Source organism: Amphiura filiformis, chromosome 7 (genome assembly GCF_039555335.1).
Source record: "Amphiura filiformis chromosome 7, Afil_fr2py, whole genome shotgun sequence".
Classification (NCBI taxonomy): Eukaryota; Metazoa; Echinodermata; class Ophiuroidea; order Amphilepidida; family Amphiuridae; genus Amphiura; species Amphiura filiformis.
Window position 1 is genome coordinate 22,246,409 of NC_092634.1, and position 16,371 is coordinate 22,262,779.

A 16,371-nucleotide genomic window follows, 5' to 3' on the forward strand; every position below is an offset into this window, starting at 1 on the left:
AATCCAATTCGATGTGTCTGATTTGCTCTCAGGTCCCTCAAATATATTATATAGGCCTACACGTGAAAACGTCGCTATCCGAGCCCTTAAACATAAATTTACAATGCAATCTGTGAAAAGTAAGGCAAGATCAAACGGGCAGGTTAAAAGTTGTATATAGGCCTACTTATTATGCAAGATGTGTTTTTACCCTCACTTTGGTGGAAAATGCTTATTTAGGCTTAACTTAGTAAGCCCGTAACTTTAAATTATTTGGACCTTTCTTTCTACGCTTAGTGTTTTTATATCATTTTTTTTGTTCTTTATATTTTTATACGGTTTCAGTGGCTTGGGAGCAACGATTTATTTGTTATATTTTGGGCAACATTGCTACATAATACACATTATGTATCATGTATTTAGGCCTATGTATCTGTTTATTTTTAAATTGTTTGCTTTGGGCATGTTTAATAATGATAAAAGCCACAGTAGGTCTATTTTCTGTATAATTTTTATTTCACTTTAGTACATCTGATGTTTCATCTGATAGTATTTTGGCATGTTTGAATATTTACTTACATCGATCAGTAGGCCTATCCGATAATTAAATATTATAATGTTAGGGACGCCCAGTTGATTTCGGAGGGGACTGGAAGTTGAGCTTTTATTTCGCCAGAGGAAGCGGCGTAAGTTTGTTTGTTGTTTTTTTGTCACCAAGTTCAGGGACATAATAGGCCTAGGTAAAATGGGTTGCAATAAGGCCAACCAAATAAAACAAAGTTTACACATTTAAAATTTTCGTACCTTACTTGGCTTAAAGTAGAATCATACCTGATTTAGGTCCTTGCTGTAATCAACGATATATATCCTCGGAATGATTCCATCACAAATTATAATTACTAGTATCCAAGATAAATAAATAGTGTCCATAATTGCAAGGTTGTCCAAAATCTAACACTCGATTCATAGAGAAGAATATCATTGCTCATGATAGCGGCAGGTCTACCTTTCTTGAGGTACAAAACTGCAATGATCTGCATTTAACTATTTCATATTAACCTATGACCAGTTTGCCAATTTTCTTTATTATGCAAAATACAGACCTAAACGCAACTACTTCAATCATGTCAATAGTTAACACATTAGAAGTGGGCATAAAGAACTATTGATTGTACTTCTAATCACTTTAATGATTTTACGAATCTACGCTTATTCAATTTGGGTAACAAACATTTTAGATCTTTATAATTCAAGAACGTGGTTACGGATGATTTAAACTAAACACCTGGATCGTGATATGATGGGTAATTCTATAGAAATTTTACATAAAGCTGAGTCCGTGTATTTTTCACCGCACTCTAGTACGACATCATTCTATTAGTGTATTTGATAGTGTATTCAGTGTGAGCAATTGATCAATTTGTAAAGAGCATCAAATTTCAATAACACTCCATTCGTGGGAAAATAATGGAGCGGTAAAAACAATAGCGCGACGTCATAAGTGTGTATTTAAGTCGGTTAATGGCCTCGATTAGAACGTGAGTGGCTAAGAATGGCCTAGGGCCTCCGGCCCACGGCCATTCTTAACCACTCACGTTCTAATCCTTGGCCATTATCCTATACATAAACATCAAATTTTAATATGTTTGCAATTTTAGGGGAAATGGGACAAAAACATGCAATTTTGCCTGTTTTCTTACAATTGCAATTCTAAAATTCAAAGACTTGATACATGTTTAAGCATTCAAGATTGTGAGTATAAGCTAAAAGTTCATTCATAGCTCCACATGTCTCCCGTTAATATCAATTGTCTCCTCCATGGGAATTGGTGTTGTTCATGAATATTTTGTTGAATATAATGGACATCAGAAGATATGTAAAGGTGTAGATTATGCATGATAGCACTCCCACACACATACCATAGAACTCCGTCTGCAAGCATACTGTATATGCACATGCATTTGCAGGGGGACCTTGTTTGGTAGCAAGATGATGGATCCGGGCAAAGGGTGAATTACATGCCGGACAAAGCTAGATGCATTTATATATATGCATTATTACAGTGGCTTCCAAACCCGGCTTTTTTGGCAAACAGGCCATGTTGGACAACTTTCACAATATATTTATAAACTCTTATTATACTTCTAGGCACCACTTCCTGCGTCAATGGTTTCAGGGTGTACATCAATTGTTTTGTTCCTCGGGCTTTTTTTTTATGCATCATGTGCCATACTGTATAAACTGTCATTTTGCGACTTTTGTGCGTTGGCAGGGAATCACAAATATAAGACATATATAACTGTCAAGATTTCGTCAAAAAGGGCACTAAAGTGTAATTTCCCAAAAACTTGCCAACTGCAAAATTTCTTTCCTTGAAAATAACAGATTATACAGTATACTAAGAAAATAAAATTTATACAAAGTGCAAGGAAATTTGAATTTCAGGTACAGCAGGATTTTTGCTACATATTCAGGTTTGGGCAATCTGATCCAGTCATTTCAATAAAAGTGTCAGTAATAATTTTGAGAATGCTACATTTTAGTTGGACACCAGGATGCAAAAGAAGACTGATTTAACATTTAGTTCTATTTTTCATCTCTGATTTCACAAATTATTTTTGCCTGTACGATACCCTGCATCTCCCTACATTGTATATGCTCAAATTAAACTAATAATTATAGTGGTGGTAAAATGTATATTGTTTTATAGCATGACAGGGAATTAGTGGCATAAAAAGAACTGGGTCACACCAGGGTCACAGGATGCTACATCATGACTTGTTTACAAATGAGGTGCTGATGTTTTATGACGTGATTTAATCAACTAATGTACATTAGCCGAAAAAAGTGCTCAAGTTCTGTGAAAAATAGTAATATTAAATTAAACTACCGTAATTTCCGGAATATAAGCCGCGGCTTATACGTTATTTTTGGAGCCGCCGAAAGTCAGTGCGGCTTATACTCTGTGCGGCTAATATTCCGGAAATTACGGTAATCAATTGCAAATTTTTGTATGTCACATTTTTCAAAACCTGCATTACCAACAGTATCCTCTTTGGTTGTATAATACCTGAGACGAAAAGGTATTTTCGTCTCGGTATAATACCACAGAAGTTAATATTTATTTGATGTCAATTTGTTGTCATTTCAGATCCCATCTTCCCATTGGTTTTCCTAGTTGACAGTTGGATACCATTAGTTCTAGATACCATCTTCCAAGCAACTTTCCTGTCGGCGTTGTTACTCTTCTGGCTTTGTGCATATCATGGTATCAGACATGTAAGTACTAGGTCACTAGATCAGTATTTGAATTCAAGCAATATTGTAACATTTGGGCAATTCCAAGCATCATTCCGCAACGCGAAGTTTGCATATGCAAATTAGGGTCGTTTGGTAAAGTTTCTCCCACCTTAATCTTGCACTTACCAAAAATAGTTTCCATTATACTAGTCACCTACCTAATTGGCTGCTGCATTAAAAAGAATTCATGTGCAAACTTCGCTTTGCGGAATGATGGTGCTTGGAATTGCCCATTTGCTGAGGATATCCTGAATGTTTTTCAATAATTTTTTTAATTTTTAATAAAACTATGTCCTGTTTTATGCATATGATTGAAATACTAGCATAGGCGTAGATTCCGGGGGGATGGGGGGGGGGGATAAATCTCCCCAATATTTTGCTAGAGGGGATGGTCCATACATTCATCCCCCCCATATTGATGCCTGTATGTGGGTTTCGGACCAAATTAACCTCATATTTGGCCATTTTCAAAAGTGCCAATTGTGCTATACCATAACTTTATTTTGTTGCAAAAAGGTCATGGATATACTAAGGAAAGAAAGAAGTTATATGATGTAAAACTGATCATAATCGACATTATTAGAGGTAAAAAAGTGCTGTGCATCTGAGATGTTCGGAGGGTGTTGTGAAAATTTAAACTTGTATGTAACCTTTAGAACTGAGGAATATCCTCCTTCGTCAGTGATATTTCAAGGTCCAAAATTTTCACATTAATTTTGGTTGCTTACTACTTTCATCTTATTATTGTCAGGACTGCAAAGATTACCATGATTCTCACTTTTACACATTTTTTGTGTTTGTTTGTTTGTTTTTGTTTGTTTGTTTTCAGAGTGATCACAAGTGGGTGTTTTTCTACCTTCCCAAGGTGACCATAGTAGGGTTAATATGGTTATCAGCAATCCTGTTGGCTTGTTGGCAAGAGTATGAAGCAAGAGGCGACCCTACATTCAACTATAAATCTGATAGTGGAAACTATATCGTAAGTACAATGTTACTCCCATTAGATTTGGGATTCTCTACCTGGATGTTGTAACCTTATGTGAGGTCACAAGCATAGGAAAGGTGGGAAAAGTATCTTAAGTTTGACAATTGGGTTATGGCCTGATGCTTATAATACTTTTAGGGTTGTGTTCTAAACAAGATTGAGAATCACTATTTCTGTCATGAGAACAGTTTCTTGTTTCAGGACACATGTTGCACCACTATAGTTTAATCAGCTCTTAATCAGCGGGCCTTATAACATCGCGGATTAATATCAATATATTTTATTTTGAGAATTGCCTTGTGACATCTCGCCAGAAGCATCGCAAAGTATTAATTGAAGTCTTATACTTTTGTCTATTTGATTTAACATACACAATATAGACCAGAGAGGTCAACTGTATCACTTTTAATGTAGGTCTACTTTTTGGCGCAGTGGTAAAATCCTAACAATTCCCGTCGATTATGAGCTGAACTCCCAATTTACAGGAATACATGGTTTTGTCCAGGTCTGTCTGGCTGAGGAGGGGGTTTTCTTGAAGGATTACACTGGGTTTTCCCAATTAATATCCAGGCACCAAACACACAAATCATGCTCAGGAATTTTCAGAGATGGCCAGGTATATCCAGTAGCTGGATTAGCTTCCTTGCCACATCAAACAGACTATTTGCTGAGCAATCCCGTTTATTTTGTACTGGACAGTGTATAAAGTGGATTGGAGAAGAGCTTTTATTGATTATTATCACAAAGTCACTGATCCAATGACCGTCACCCATGACCTGTGACTGCCAATCTCTCAGCCATTTATTTGCTTATCCCTTCACACAATAGCCTGTAATGCTCTGCAAACAGCTTGTTTGTTATGGTTCCTCCCAGATTACCTTTTGTAATCCAGGTTCTGGACATACCTGGGCATCTCTGAACATACCTGGGCATCTCTAAACATACCTGGGCATGATTTGTGTGGGTGTTGGTGCTGGACATTAACCTTAACCACAAACAATGTTACAAAATCATACCACTTTGAGTGCATGCATCCCACATGATGCCATGACGTAATCACCATAAGTCATATATACGCACAGATTTGTTGGCTGGGCCAGTAAAACCCCAGTTGGTGATCTTGTGTTTGGCACTCAAGTGGTTTATGTTCAAATCCCTGGGTACCAAGTGACTTCTTTGTTCATCTTCTCTCCTTTTTGGTTCCTTCTTTCCCTTACAATAGCAAAAAACCATGGGCAGTGTTGGGTTAATGGACTCCAAAACCCTATGAAATCCATGAGATACATATTGTAATATGATAATCTCCTTCCTGTGCAACCCTGGGCAGACCTGAGCAAAAACCTGTATTCCTGTACATTGCGGTTTCCTAGTGTACTTTAGTGCTACTTTAATTTCACTTCCTTTCATAAAGGTGGGATCTCCAGCACTGCTGAAAATCTACAGGAAGTGGTATTTCTAGAGTTGTGAAGCAACATCTTGATCTTTTGAGTACCGTATTGTTTGTAATAAACGCTCCCACTCTAATAAATGCCCCCTCCAATATTTCCGTGAAAAATTGACAAAAATGCAAACATTTCCATGTCATATCGTGTAAGTAAGCTTAAAACATCAGTCATGTCAGTCATGCAGTGACGATCGCTAAATTGCAAACTACATTGTATTATGACTCGAACTTCCATCCATTTCATTACCTAATTAGGAAAAAAAAAAATATTGTTGTGTTGCCCTCAAGTGGGAAAATGGGAAATTTGGGTCGGACGGTCAGATTTTTTTTTTTTTTTTTTCAAACCTTCAGGTTTTAAAAATCCCCTCAAATATTAAATAATGCTTCTTCAATTAGGTGACATTTGTAAATTTTGATTTCTGGATACCTGTTAGATATCATTTAAAGACTAGTCTTTTAATAAAATATTAATTTTAAGTGAAAAACATTGATTTTTTGAACAAATCTGTAAAAATCATCATTCAAAAAAAAAAAAAAATGCCAACCCTGATTTTTCAGGATTTAAGGTCAAGGCGGTTGAGGGCAACACAACAATTTTTTTTTTTGCCTTATGGTAGAATTTCACCAGATTCTTGCTTGATGATGCACTTACGGGTGTAATTTTGTTGTATTTGCCACGAAAATGTCATTTTCCACTTGATTTACGTGGGCTACGCCATGGAAATAGCATCAGTATAGTCACAAAGCCCTCTTTTCAACAGGAGCACCATCAGGAAATTGATCCCGATTTGTTTTTGTCATTGACGATTCACTTCCAATAAATGCCCCTTTTGGAAAAGTGCAACACCCCGGGGCGTTTATTATCTTTGGGCAAAGGTCACAACACAACAACAGATTTATGACAAATTTGTGTGTCATACTTAGAAAGTTCCTACGTTGATTTTCACTTCAGTGAATGTAGTGAATTTATGTCCCTTTTGGATGGTTTTGCTATAATGAGTTAAAATGATCTAACATCTGTAAATCTGTTTTTATTTGTTTACTTTCAGGGTTTAATCAGTTTCTTCAGTGTAGTGGGTGGCTTGTATTTATTGTATCTGATCTTCCTAATCATCAGGGCATTCACAGAACTCAAGGCCCTACCATACATGAGTAAGTACTAACGGAAGGTCCTGATTTCTTTGAAAAAAAACTTGTAACATATTTAGGGATCCAATCATGTTTCACCATTGTTCATCTCTGTTTAACAACAATATGTTTACAGCATTTGTGTAGTTTACTTTGTGAAGGGCAGTGAAGGTAACTTTACCTGCCTGAACGAAGTAAACCATTTAGTTACGCCGGACGCGAGTTATTAAACAATGGTGAACAATGGTAAAATATGATTGAATCCCTTTCAACAATGAAAACAAGCTAAAAGATCATTTTATTCACATAATTTTCATGAGGAATGGCCAGTTTAGTCATTGCCACTCATGTCTGGTATGCCTGCAACGCATTACCCTTTATTTCTTGAATAAACGACAAAAGTGTAACCAAAAATGACAAGAGGAAATAATGCATAGGATCAAGTAGCTTAGACCCGGTCCACAGGAGTGTGTTATTTCCCATCGATTACAATCGTGTCATAATCTTATTATGATATTAGCACCGTGTGTCCGCTCAATGTCGTCAGCATACTACAATCATGTCATCATTTGTGAATTATGAAAATTTCCATCATTGAGACGGTTTCTAGCATGATCATGTCGAAATTGCCGATGAAAATTACCTGTGTGTACGCATTTTGTCATTGTATATATGTTTACTCAATGGACTTAGTAATTGTCGTGGCGAGTGTACAACTAGAATTTATTACGACACGACAATGTGCTGACCGTGTGGACACTCTCATCATTCGTTTATCATAATTGTGTCATAATCAGGTAATTACTACACGATGACGAAAATATACTAGTGTGGAGTGGGTCTTATTTAATCAACCTCCTTTTATCATTTCAGATCTAAGGCTCAAGTTCATGACCATCCTGATGTTATTTGTGGTGGCTGTCAGTATCTCAGTGACAGCGTTAAGATTTGGACTCAGCATCCTAGATGAAAACTTTGTCACCGAGTTGTCGTCCTACTACGAGAATTATATCCTTTGCATCTTATACGGAACCATCATATTTTGTACTTAATATACCCAAAATATGCACATTAAGAAATGAATGAATTGATGAATGTTCTCTGTCGTCCAATTGTAATAAAATGAAATTTGGAATTAAATCAAACTACTGGATTACTATTTTTAGCAATGCTACATTGCGTGTGAAACCTTCACACTACATCAGTCCAGCGGGTCGGTTGCCTGATGAAGTGTGATGGTTTCACACGCAACGTAGCATGGCTAAAAATAGTAAGTCCAGTATTTTGATTTCCAAATTTCAAATGAATGAATTGTTGATAAGAAGTAAACCCAAGACCCTATGTTACAAGGACTTTTTTAGGACTAATGAATTGGATTTGACATCAAAGGTTATGATTTCAGATTTTCCCTGCTTTTTGGTAATATGTACTTACAAACAAGTATGATGGAGAAAATGTAGCCTTTTGGATACTCCATGTGAGACGGTAATAACTCAGTGGAGAAAGTTAGGGACTAGTTCAAAGAATGTAGTGATGTAATTTTAAGTTGGGAAATTTTTTCTTCCTGTGGTATATTTACCATGAGGGAAAGATGTGGTGCATGATGAAAAGGGTTTTAACTAATATGATAACAGGGATGACAGTTTTCCTGTGTGTATTATCTGTTGTGTTTGCTCCAGACAAAATGTAACTAATTTTTGACCATTTAAGCATAAAAATTGCACATTTTTGTGGGAATTTATCCCAGGAAATCATTCTGGAAATCAGCCAGGTTGACGACTTTGCCATTTTGCCACCTGTGGAAATTTTGCTCTTTACGCCACTGATTTAGCCATTGTACCATTATTGTATTCCTTGACTTCTTTGTACCTGTTGAATTCTTAGCCTTCTACGGTCTGCTTAACTTCTATCTGTACACAATGGCCTTTGTGTATTCACCTTCCAAAAATGCACATAAAGGTAAGACAAATTAGAATAAAGAAAAAACTGTTATGCGAGCAAGCTACATGAGTCTTGATGTTGATCAAAATTTTGTTTTCAATTTCCTTACATGTGCCATTACCAGAGCTTTATTTTGCAGAAAACAATGTCATGATTAAACTTAGTGTTGCTCAGAACAATAACAGGAAATTGAATATTATTATTGGCTATATCTCGAAAGTAATATTCCCGACTTCCGACTCATTTTGCTTAATCGCATCACACTGACTTGTCTGTAGAGAAGTGCAATAGTAGATATTTTCAGAAATAAGAATCCAGGAGTCCACTTTCGCAAAGAGATATAACAATTAATCCATTCATATAATTAACTGCCAAATAGTCCATTGCATATAAGTTACTGCACAATCTAAAGTTCATTAAAGGGACTGTTATCACCCAAATGCATTTAGTTGATTTAGGGATGACATACAAAAGAATACATTCTCAAGATATAAACACAGATTTGTTCTATAAACAACCATTTTGGAGAATTTGTCCCATTGTTTTGAAACAAAAGTTTAAAAAATATATTTGTTCAAAATTGTTTTTCCTTAATCTTGCGACTCCATTTTAAGGATGTTTTTCCTTGATTTTTGGAATATCGCTCTTAAATTTTGAATAATTGACAAAATAAGACAATGTTAAAACCATCTGCGATGATATGTTTATTTGCATCATAGTACATGTAGCACCTGGTAAAATAATTGGTTCTGTTTTGTTTCAGATTCCTATTTCAAAGATAACCCAACGTTTTCCATGCTGAATGACTCTGAAGATGAACTCATTTATGGGTGAGTAATACTCCTGTAAAAACTGTATTCATATAAAGGGGAAAAGTGTATTAAAGGCACTGCTAGTGATCCTGGCAAAAGCATGAAAATATAAAATGATTCTGGGTTAAGAAAAAAAGTGATAAAATACCAGAAAAATTTGTGTTTTTACCTCTTTTTTGCAAAAATTGTCTGCTTCCATGGAACCCAAGTACTTGAAATCTGTGACATGGTGCAACCCCCACCCCATAGGTTATGAACAAAATATTAGAGGGCTTGCGATTTCCAAACGTACGTATCATACACCTGTGCATCTATTCAAAATCACTATCATGTGACAGGATTCTGAATGGGCGTATGATATGTACGTTTGAAAATTGCAAGCTGTCTATTTAGTTGGGTCAGCTCCCCCAGTATTGAAAATCTTCCAAAGCCACTGCTTCTCAGAAAAATGCAAAATGTGATTTACAGATTTTTTTGGATTGAGCGAATTACTGATAGTACCATTAACCTGCTCAGAGTTTCCAAAAACATTTAGTCTGATTTTTAATGAGACAGGGAATTATTTAGCCACTAAATCTATGGGACAATAAGTGGTTAAAAGTCAGTGAAAAAGTAGTTAAATCAGGCTGCAATTTAGCCCAATTGGGCTAGTAAATTACAATTTTTGGCAACCTGTTGTTTGTGTAGACTAGAGAAACAAATGTTTCCTGTGTGTAAAGTTCATAAATATCGAAACTACATTTAATTACTTGTTGTTTCCTCTTCATGGTATTATATTGTATGTTACATCAAAAGATATTATCGATATTATCATGCAAAAATGTGAGAATCGACCTTTGTATAATATTGTCCTCATTTTGCTTGTTTGCTCATAAGTTAATAAAATATACTGGGTTGGCCATTCTGTGCAACCAAAAGTCGTTAACCCTAACCGTACCAAACATCAAAAAATATCAATTCCAAAAGCATATTCACAGGCAGGTATCCCACATGATGCGATTGCATCATCATGCGAACAGTCATATGGCGACGGAAAGCTTGGCCAGCCAAGCTACACACCGGTGGCAAGGTAGGCCTGTGCACGTCTATGGCAAGCAAGGGGTCAGTGGTTCAAAACCACACCCAGGAAAAAAATTTCTTTCTTTCTTCTTTCCTTCCCCCTCTCCAAAAAGCAACCAGGGGCGTTAGAGGTTAAACAGGATTAGTATCCTACTGATCATACTTTCAAATTTAAGCTAAATCCATTACTACTTAATGCATCTCATATTCTTTTTCTCTTATCTAGGAGTGACAGTGATGAAGCCCGCACATCATTGACTGGACCATACCAAGATAGTGACTGAGTTAACAGTATAGAAAACATCTTCAATTCTTGGACATTTGTTGTATGCATATTTGGAAATCAAGGTGGCAGCACTGATAAACACAGTTTTGCTTTTCATTTGGACCAATCAGTACCAGATCTCCAGGGTTGTTAAAAAACTAGCGATGGAAGTACTTGCGATGTATAATACCCGGGAGTTACAATTGTGATGTTAGTCTTCGTAATTGTGGCTGTTAAGAGTCGTCGTTGGCTGTTGTGTCTTACTATAGTGTCCATGTGAAATGTCTTCTTTGTTGTATAGCGGTTTGAAAGAATGAGATAATAGAAGAGATGTACATATTCATAAGGTATAAGAGAATTCTAATTTATTGAGTAAGTATTCTATTTTAACAGTGTATTGTGTATTGAGACATGAAGTTTGTGGTCATAAAGAAGTGTGATGGATGAAAATCCCTGTTTTTTGTAGAGCATGTGGTGCATGAAAGATTCACAAGGGAAGGCAGTCTGATTAGGTTTAGCATTGATTGACTGATTTCATGCTTTATAGCTGCATATAAAGAGAAGTGCTGAATGATTTTGACAAGCTGTTTGATAGGATATATACCAACCAGTCAATATTTTGTAATAACTCACAAAAGTTGGCATGTGGCAGTAAAGTGATAAAGTTAATTGATAGTTTAATTGGTAGCAGTGAGTGATAAATCACAGGCCATTGGTTTGGTTGGATAAAGATGTTATCCAACAGTCTGTCTTTGATTAAGAACCCTTGACTTCTTTTATTCTAGCAGTAGAAAGACCAAAGGTCAAGACAATCATTCATAATGTTAGCTATAGAACTAATTTACTGACTGATTTCAAAATCAGTGCTTCATTCAGCACTACTTTAGATACATTCCTCATCAACTACAGTCCGTCCTCTTTTATCAGGCCATGGGACCAATCATTAGCCAGATAAGTGGGGAAAAAACCCAGAATTTTGTGTAATTATGCATTGAATGTCTGAAGTGATTAAAATACTCAATGGAGTAACACTGAAAGATGGTATTTTAGTGCCGTATGCTACATAAATACATGTTTAATCAGCTTGTAATTGGCGGGAAATGTTAGGCTTTTACCACTACGCGGAAAAGTACACCCACGCTTGGAGTGCTATTAGTTGATCTGTCTGGTCTATATTGTGTGTGTTAAGAAAGTAGACAAAATATAGCACTTGAATTAATAATTTGTGATGCTTGTGGCAAGATGTCACAAAATATTCTCAAAATAAAATATTTTGATATTAATCCGCGATATTATAAGGCCCGCTGATTACGAGCTGATCAAACTATGTGTCCTTCAAACTGCTTCAGAGCATGGAATTAAAAGATATGTTTTCCTATTAAGATCACACAGTGGATAACAGAGAGAGCTGCATAAAAGAGGTTTGGATAAAGGAGGCTGGACTGTACCTGAGTGTACCTCACATTTTAAAGTTGTCTATTGTTTTGTTTTATGTTGAATTTTTTTGCATATATTAAGAGTCTGTATAGATTTTATTTATTGTGTTCATTATTCTGATTATCATTTTAAACTTACAAAACAAAGATTATGTCAAAATACATGCCCATTCTTGAGGCAATTGTATTTGTTCAAACTTCATTGCACATATCGGGGAACGTCAAAAGATATTCATTTGCATAATTCAATAAAAAAAAATTGATAGTTACGGTTATGTGATAAAGTTTTAGCAATTGGGGATATATGTGATGCGATCAAGCTAAATGAGGCGGAGATCTATCAAAATCAAAATTTGGTTTTGGAGATAAAAATATGTTAATTTTAGTGTCGCTCAGAATAATAAAATACAAAGGAATATACTTTTGTTGGCTATATCTCAAAACCAATAGTCCTGACATCCTACTCATTTTGCTTGATCACATCACATTATGTGCATTTATGTACTAATCCAGGTGTTCTCAATATGTGACATGATCTGGTCCATGGGGGCCAAAAGAGGCATTTTTGAAAATTGAGTTGCTGTTTTTACAAATACAATAGGCTATCATTTACTGAAAACCCCAAGTTCTAGCATACTTGGTTCTAAAGTTATGAAGTTTTTGGATGTCTAATTTCTTATGTATTTTATTGTTTTTTACTCCATATTTTTACCTTGTATCTCAGTTTCAAATTTGCCGCCTTTGGCCCCCATGGACCGGATCATGTCACATATGTGGCCATGGCCCATGGAGGGCTAAACTCATTGCAAAGAACTAATTGTATTTGAGGGCAAAATACACCTTGTTTTGCTATGTATCCTGCAAATTTCAGAGCTGGTCAAGGGTCAACCATCATTGGTCTGTGGACTAGATACAGCCTGTGGGCCACCTATTGAGAACCTGTGTACTAATCAATCAAATTTGATACTGTATTCAGTAACCAATTTACAACTAATAAGGGATATACAGTCACTTTGTCAGGAAAATAGATTTTCACATCAAATGTTTCACACTTTCAATTCAAGGAGAATGGCAAAATAATATCCAAAAAGGCATTGTGTGTGTATGCACAGCTCTATACTAAATGCATGATGGAATTTAAGGGTACTTTAAAAGATTATATGAACAAAACCGTGTTGAGTCAAATTCAGTAGTAGGGTCAAGTTGTTTTAATCACAACTTTTATCAAAATATTGATAAGGTGGTCTATGTTTGGGTGTCAATTGAAATTCCTGTATATGCCTTCAATGAAGTTTATGTATTCCTTAAATGCCAAGTGTTTTGAAATAGCATTGTCGATAAAATTGTAAAAAATCAATTTAAAAACAACCATGAATCAAAATTTGTAAATAAAACACAATATTATGAGAAAGTCAGTTTTCTAATCCATTTCATACTGAATTTTATATTTCTGTTGTGATCATTCTCACTCCAGATGTGTTAAAAGGTCAGTTATGTGTTATTGTTGTACGTTATTGGCATCCGATGATCTCATGTGCTGAAATTAGGGAAAAAAGTCATCATAATATGAAAGGGAGGAATTTTCTCGTCAAGCATATATGTGACCATCCAGCACAACTGAGCCCTGAAGTCGCCAATCATCATTTTTGAGATATTCAACCAAAATATTCTGCTTGAAATTAGCTTTAAAATGATGTATATCATGTCTATAGTACTTGACATTTAAGTAGTGTAAAATCAATAAAACAGTCAATAAATCCTTTGTTTCCTATTGTTTATTGTTAAGTTCAATGGAGCATATCTCAATAGTGGCACTGGTGACATCCGGGCTCAGTTGTGGTGGATGGTCACATATTTAAAATAGTACATTATATAAGACATACGGGATAAAGGAAGCAGTGTAATTCATCTCAATTAGACATCAAATCAAACCTTTCACAATTTGTATAAATGATCTTTGGCTCTGTTTATTTAGCTATTAATGTGTGTGAGTTTTGTTCAATATGTATTCTTTAACATCTTTTCTCAGTTATCAAACAGAAATTTTGAATTTGATTATCAAAAAAAATATTGGAGTGTTGCAGGTCTTGGTATAATTGGGCTCTCTTTCTGATCTTGCGACTTTTTTCACAAATAATTTAATTTTACTTTTTTGTTCTTGACACCTATATGATCAATCACATATCATAAGTTATGTTTGATCCTCAATTCCAACTGATTCCAACTATCATGTCTCATAAAAATCAAAGAATGATCAGTTGTCATACCCATATTGGGAGTTTTAAAAGGGATGAATTGTATACCATTTGTCACCCTGATGTGGCAGTGACGTCAACGCATCGAGGCAACTGTTTGGTGCGCATATATGCGGTGTCATGCATGTGTACGCTAGCGCTTTGAGCAAACACAAGCGATTTTTAGCTGCGCTCAATGAAATGCTCACTGACGTCACTGCCACATCAAGATGGAAAATTGTCTTGTAGACAATGTAATAATTCATGAGATTTTATATCAGTACACTTGATATGATAAAGTCATATTATATTGGGATCTGCATCAAAACGCATCAATGCGATCTTCCAGAATAGCAAGCGTCTACACGGCACTCGAATCCCCATCTGGAAAATGATTCTGAATACGAAGCATGTCTTTCTGATATCAAATAATTTTCATTTTTAAAAAATCACAATATAATACAAATTTTATGACAAATTATAAAAAATTGATATTTTTCAAATTTTTGATATATAACAGTCCTCGAAGTAAATTATATAAATCTAATGATATATTCTTAAAGTGTATGTAGCAGGGAGGGAAAAGCCGACGATCAATTGAAAATTTTGACCTTTCATATTGAAGATATGGATTTTTTCCCAAAAAGACCTAATTTTTTTTTGGTGTTTTGGGAAAAAAATCCATATCTTCAATACGGAAGGTCAAAATTTTCAATTGATCGTTGGCTTTTCATCCCACCTACATACACTTTAATTATAAGTCATCAGATTTATAAAGTTTACTTCAAGTACTGTTAAATATCAAAATATCAATTTTAATGATTTGCCATAAAATGTATTAAATTGCTAATTTCAAAAATCAAAATTATTTGATATCAGAATGACATTCTTCGTATTCAGAATGCAATTCGATATGTCTGATGTGCTCTAATGTCCCAAAATAAATACTGTCCAAACGTTCATACCCCAGCCCTTAATTAAATCTATCGTTTGTTATAAAAAATATGTACTTGATGGGTATTCATAAGTAGAAGCAAATGAATTTTTGGTAGGATAAGATCTTTGGCTGGGTACACATCCCTCGTGTGTGATGTTCATTTGATGTCACATACCTGCTTATGACTGATCAGCACATGTCAACAACATCAAACTTACATCACAGATATATAATCACAGTGTACTCTGTTGTAACTAATCTTATCACATACATGTATTCAGTCGATTCAGACTACACTTCTGCTTGTTGTTCACCAGGGTTACTTTAACTGCAGGTAATAGATATTTAAGTTCTTAATCAATTTGCACTTGCTAGAGAAAGTTATGTTGGAAAGATGTCAGAGCCGCAACACTTGATTTATTTGATTAAATGCTGAGACATGTAATTTAAGGTGTAACAAAGATGGTCTAATATGTTTTTATATTACCAGTTATCTATGTGGAGGAAAATTAGGTAGGATCATGTTGTGATGGCTGTATTCACACATCTCATCTAAAATCTTAATCTATTATTTGCGTCACTTCAAATCATCCCTAAGTCATATGGTGTAGATATGTTCTCTGTATTCCTAAATCATTTGAATTTAGGGATGATTTGAAGTGACCTCCACTCAGAGATGAGTCTGGTATTTATTCCTAGCTATTATGTGAAAGAGACTCATGTAGCAGCCAACCAGTGCATCCTTTTGATATGGAAGTACACATTCGTTCTTTTTATTAGTTATTTGAATTCTTTTGTGGTGCTTGGGTATTATATCATGTCTTTTATTATGGGCTGTTCCACTTAAAATC

The 16,371-nt window shown here is 35.2% G+C and overlaps 1 protein-coding gene across 2 annotated transcripts in view; it reads left to right on the forward strand.

Annotated features, from left to right (window-relative positions):
• The window catches only part of LOC140156878 (transmembrane protein 181-like), a 73,745-nt gene extending 58,768 nt beyond the window's left edge, over nt 1–14,977 (forward strand). For both annotated transcript variants that reach the window (XM_072179890.1, XM_072179891.1), the window contains exons 9-15: nt 3,131–3,258; nt 4,109–4,258; nt 6,758–6,860; nt 7,710–7,844; nt 8,706–8,795; nt 9,541–9,607; nt 10,875–14,977. In XM_072179890.1, coding sequence (XP_072035991.1) covers nt 3,131–3,258; nt 4,109–4,258; nt 6,758–6,860; nt 7,710–7,844; nt 8,706–8,795; nt 9,541–9,607; nt 10,875–10,932 — 731 coding nt within the window. In that variant the 3' untranslated portion in view covers nt 10,933–14,977. The remainder of the gene's footprint in view (nt 1–3,130; nt 3,259–4,108; nt 4,259–6,757; nt 6,861–7,709; nt 7,845–8,705; nt 8,796–9,540; nt 9,608–10,874) is intronic.
• The last annotated feature ends 1,394 nt before the right edge of the window (nt 14,978–16,371 follow it).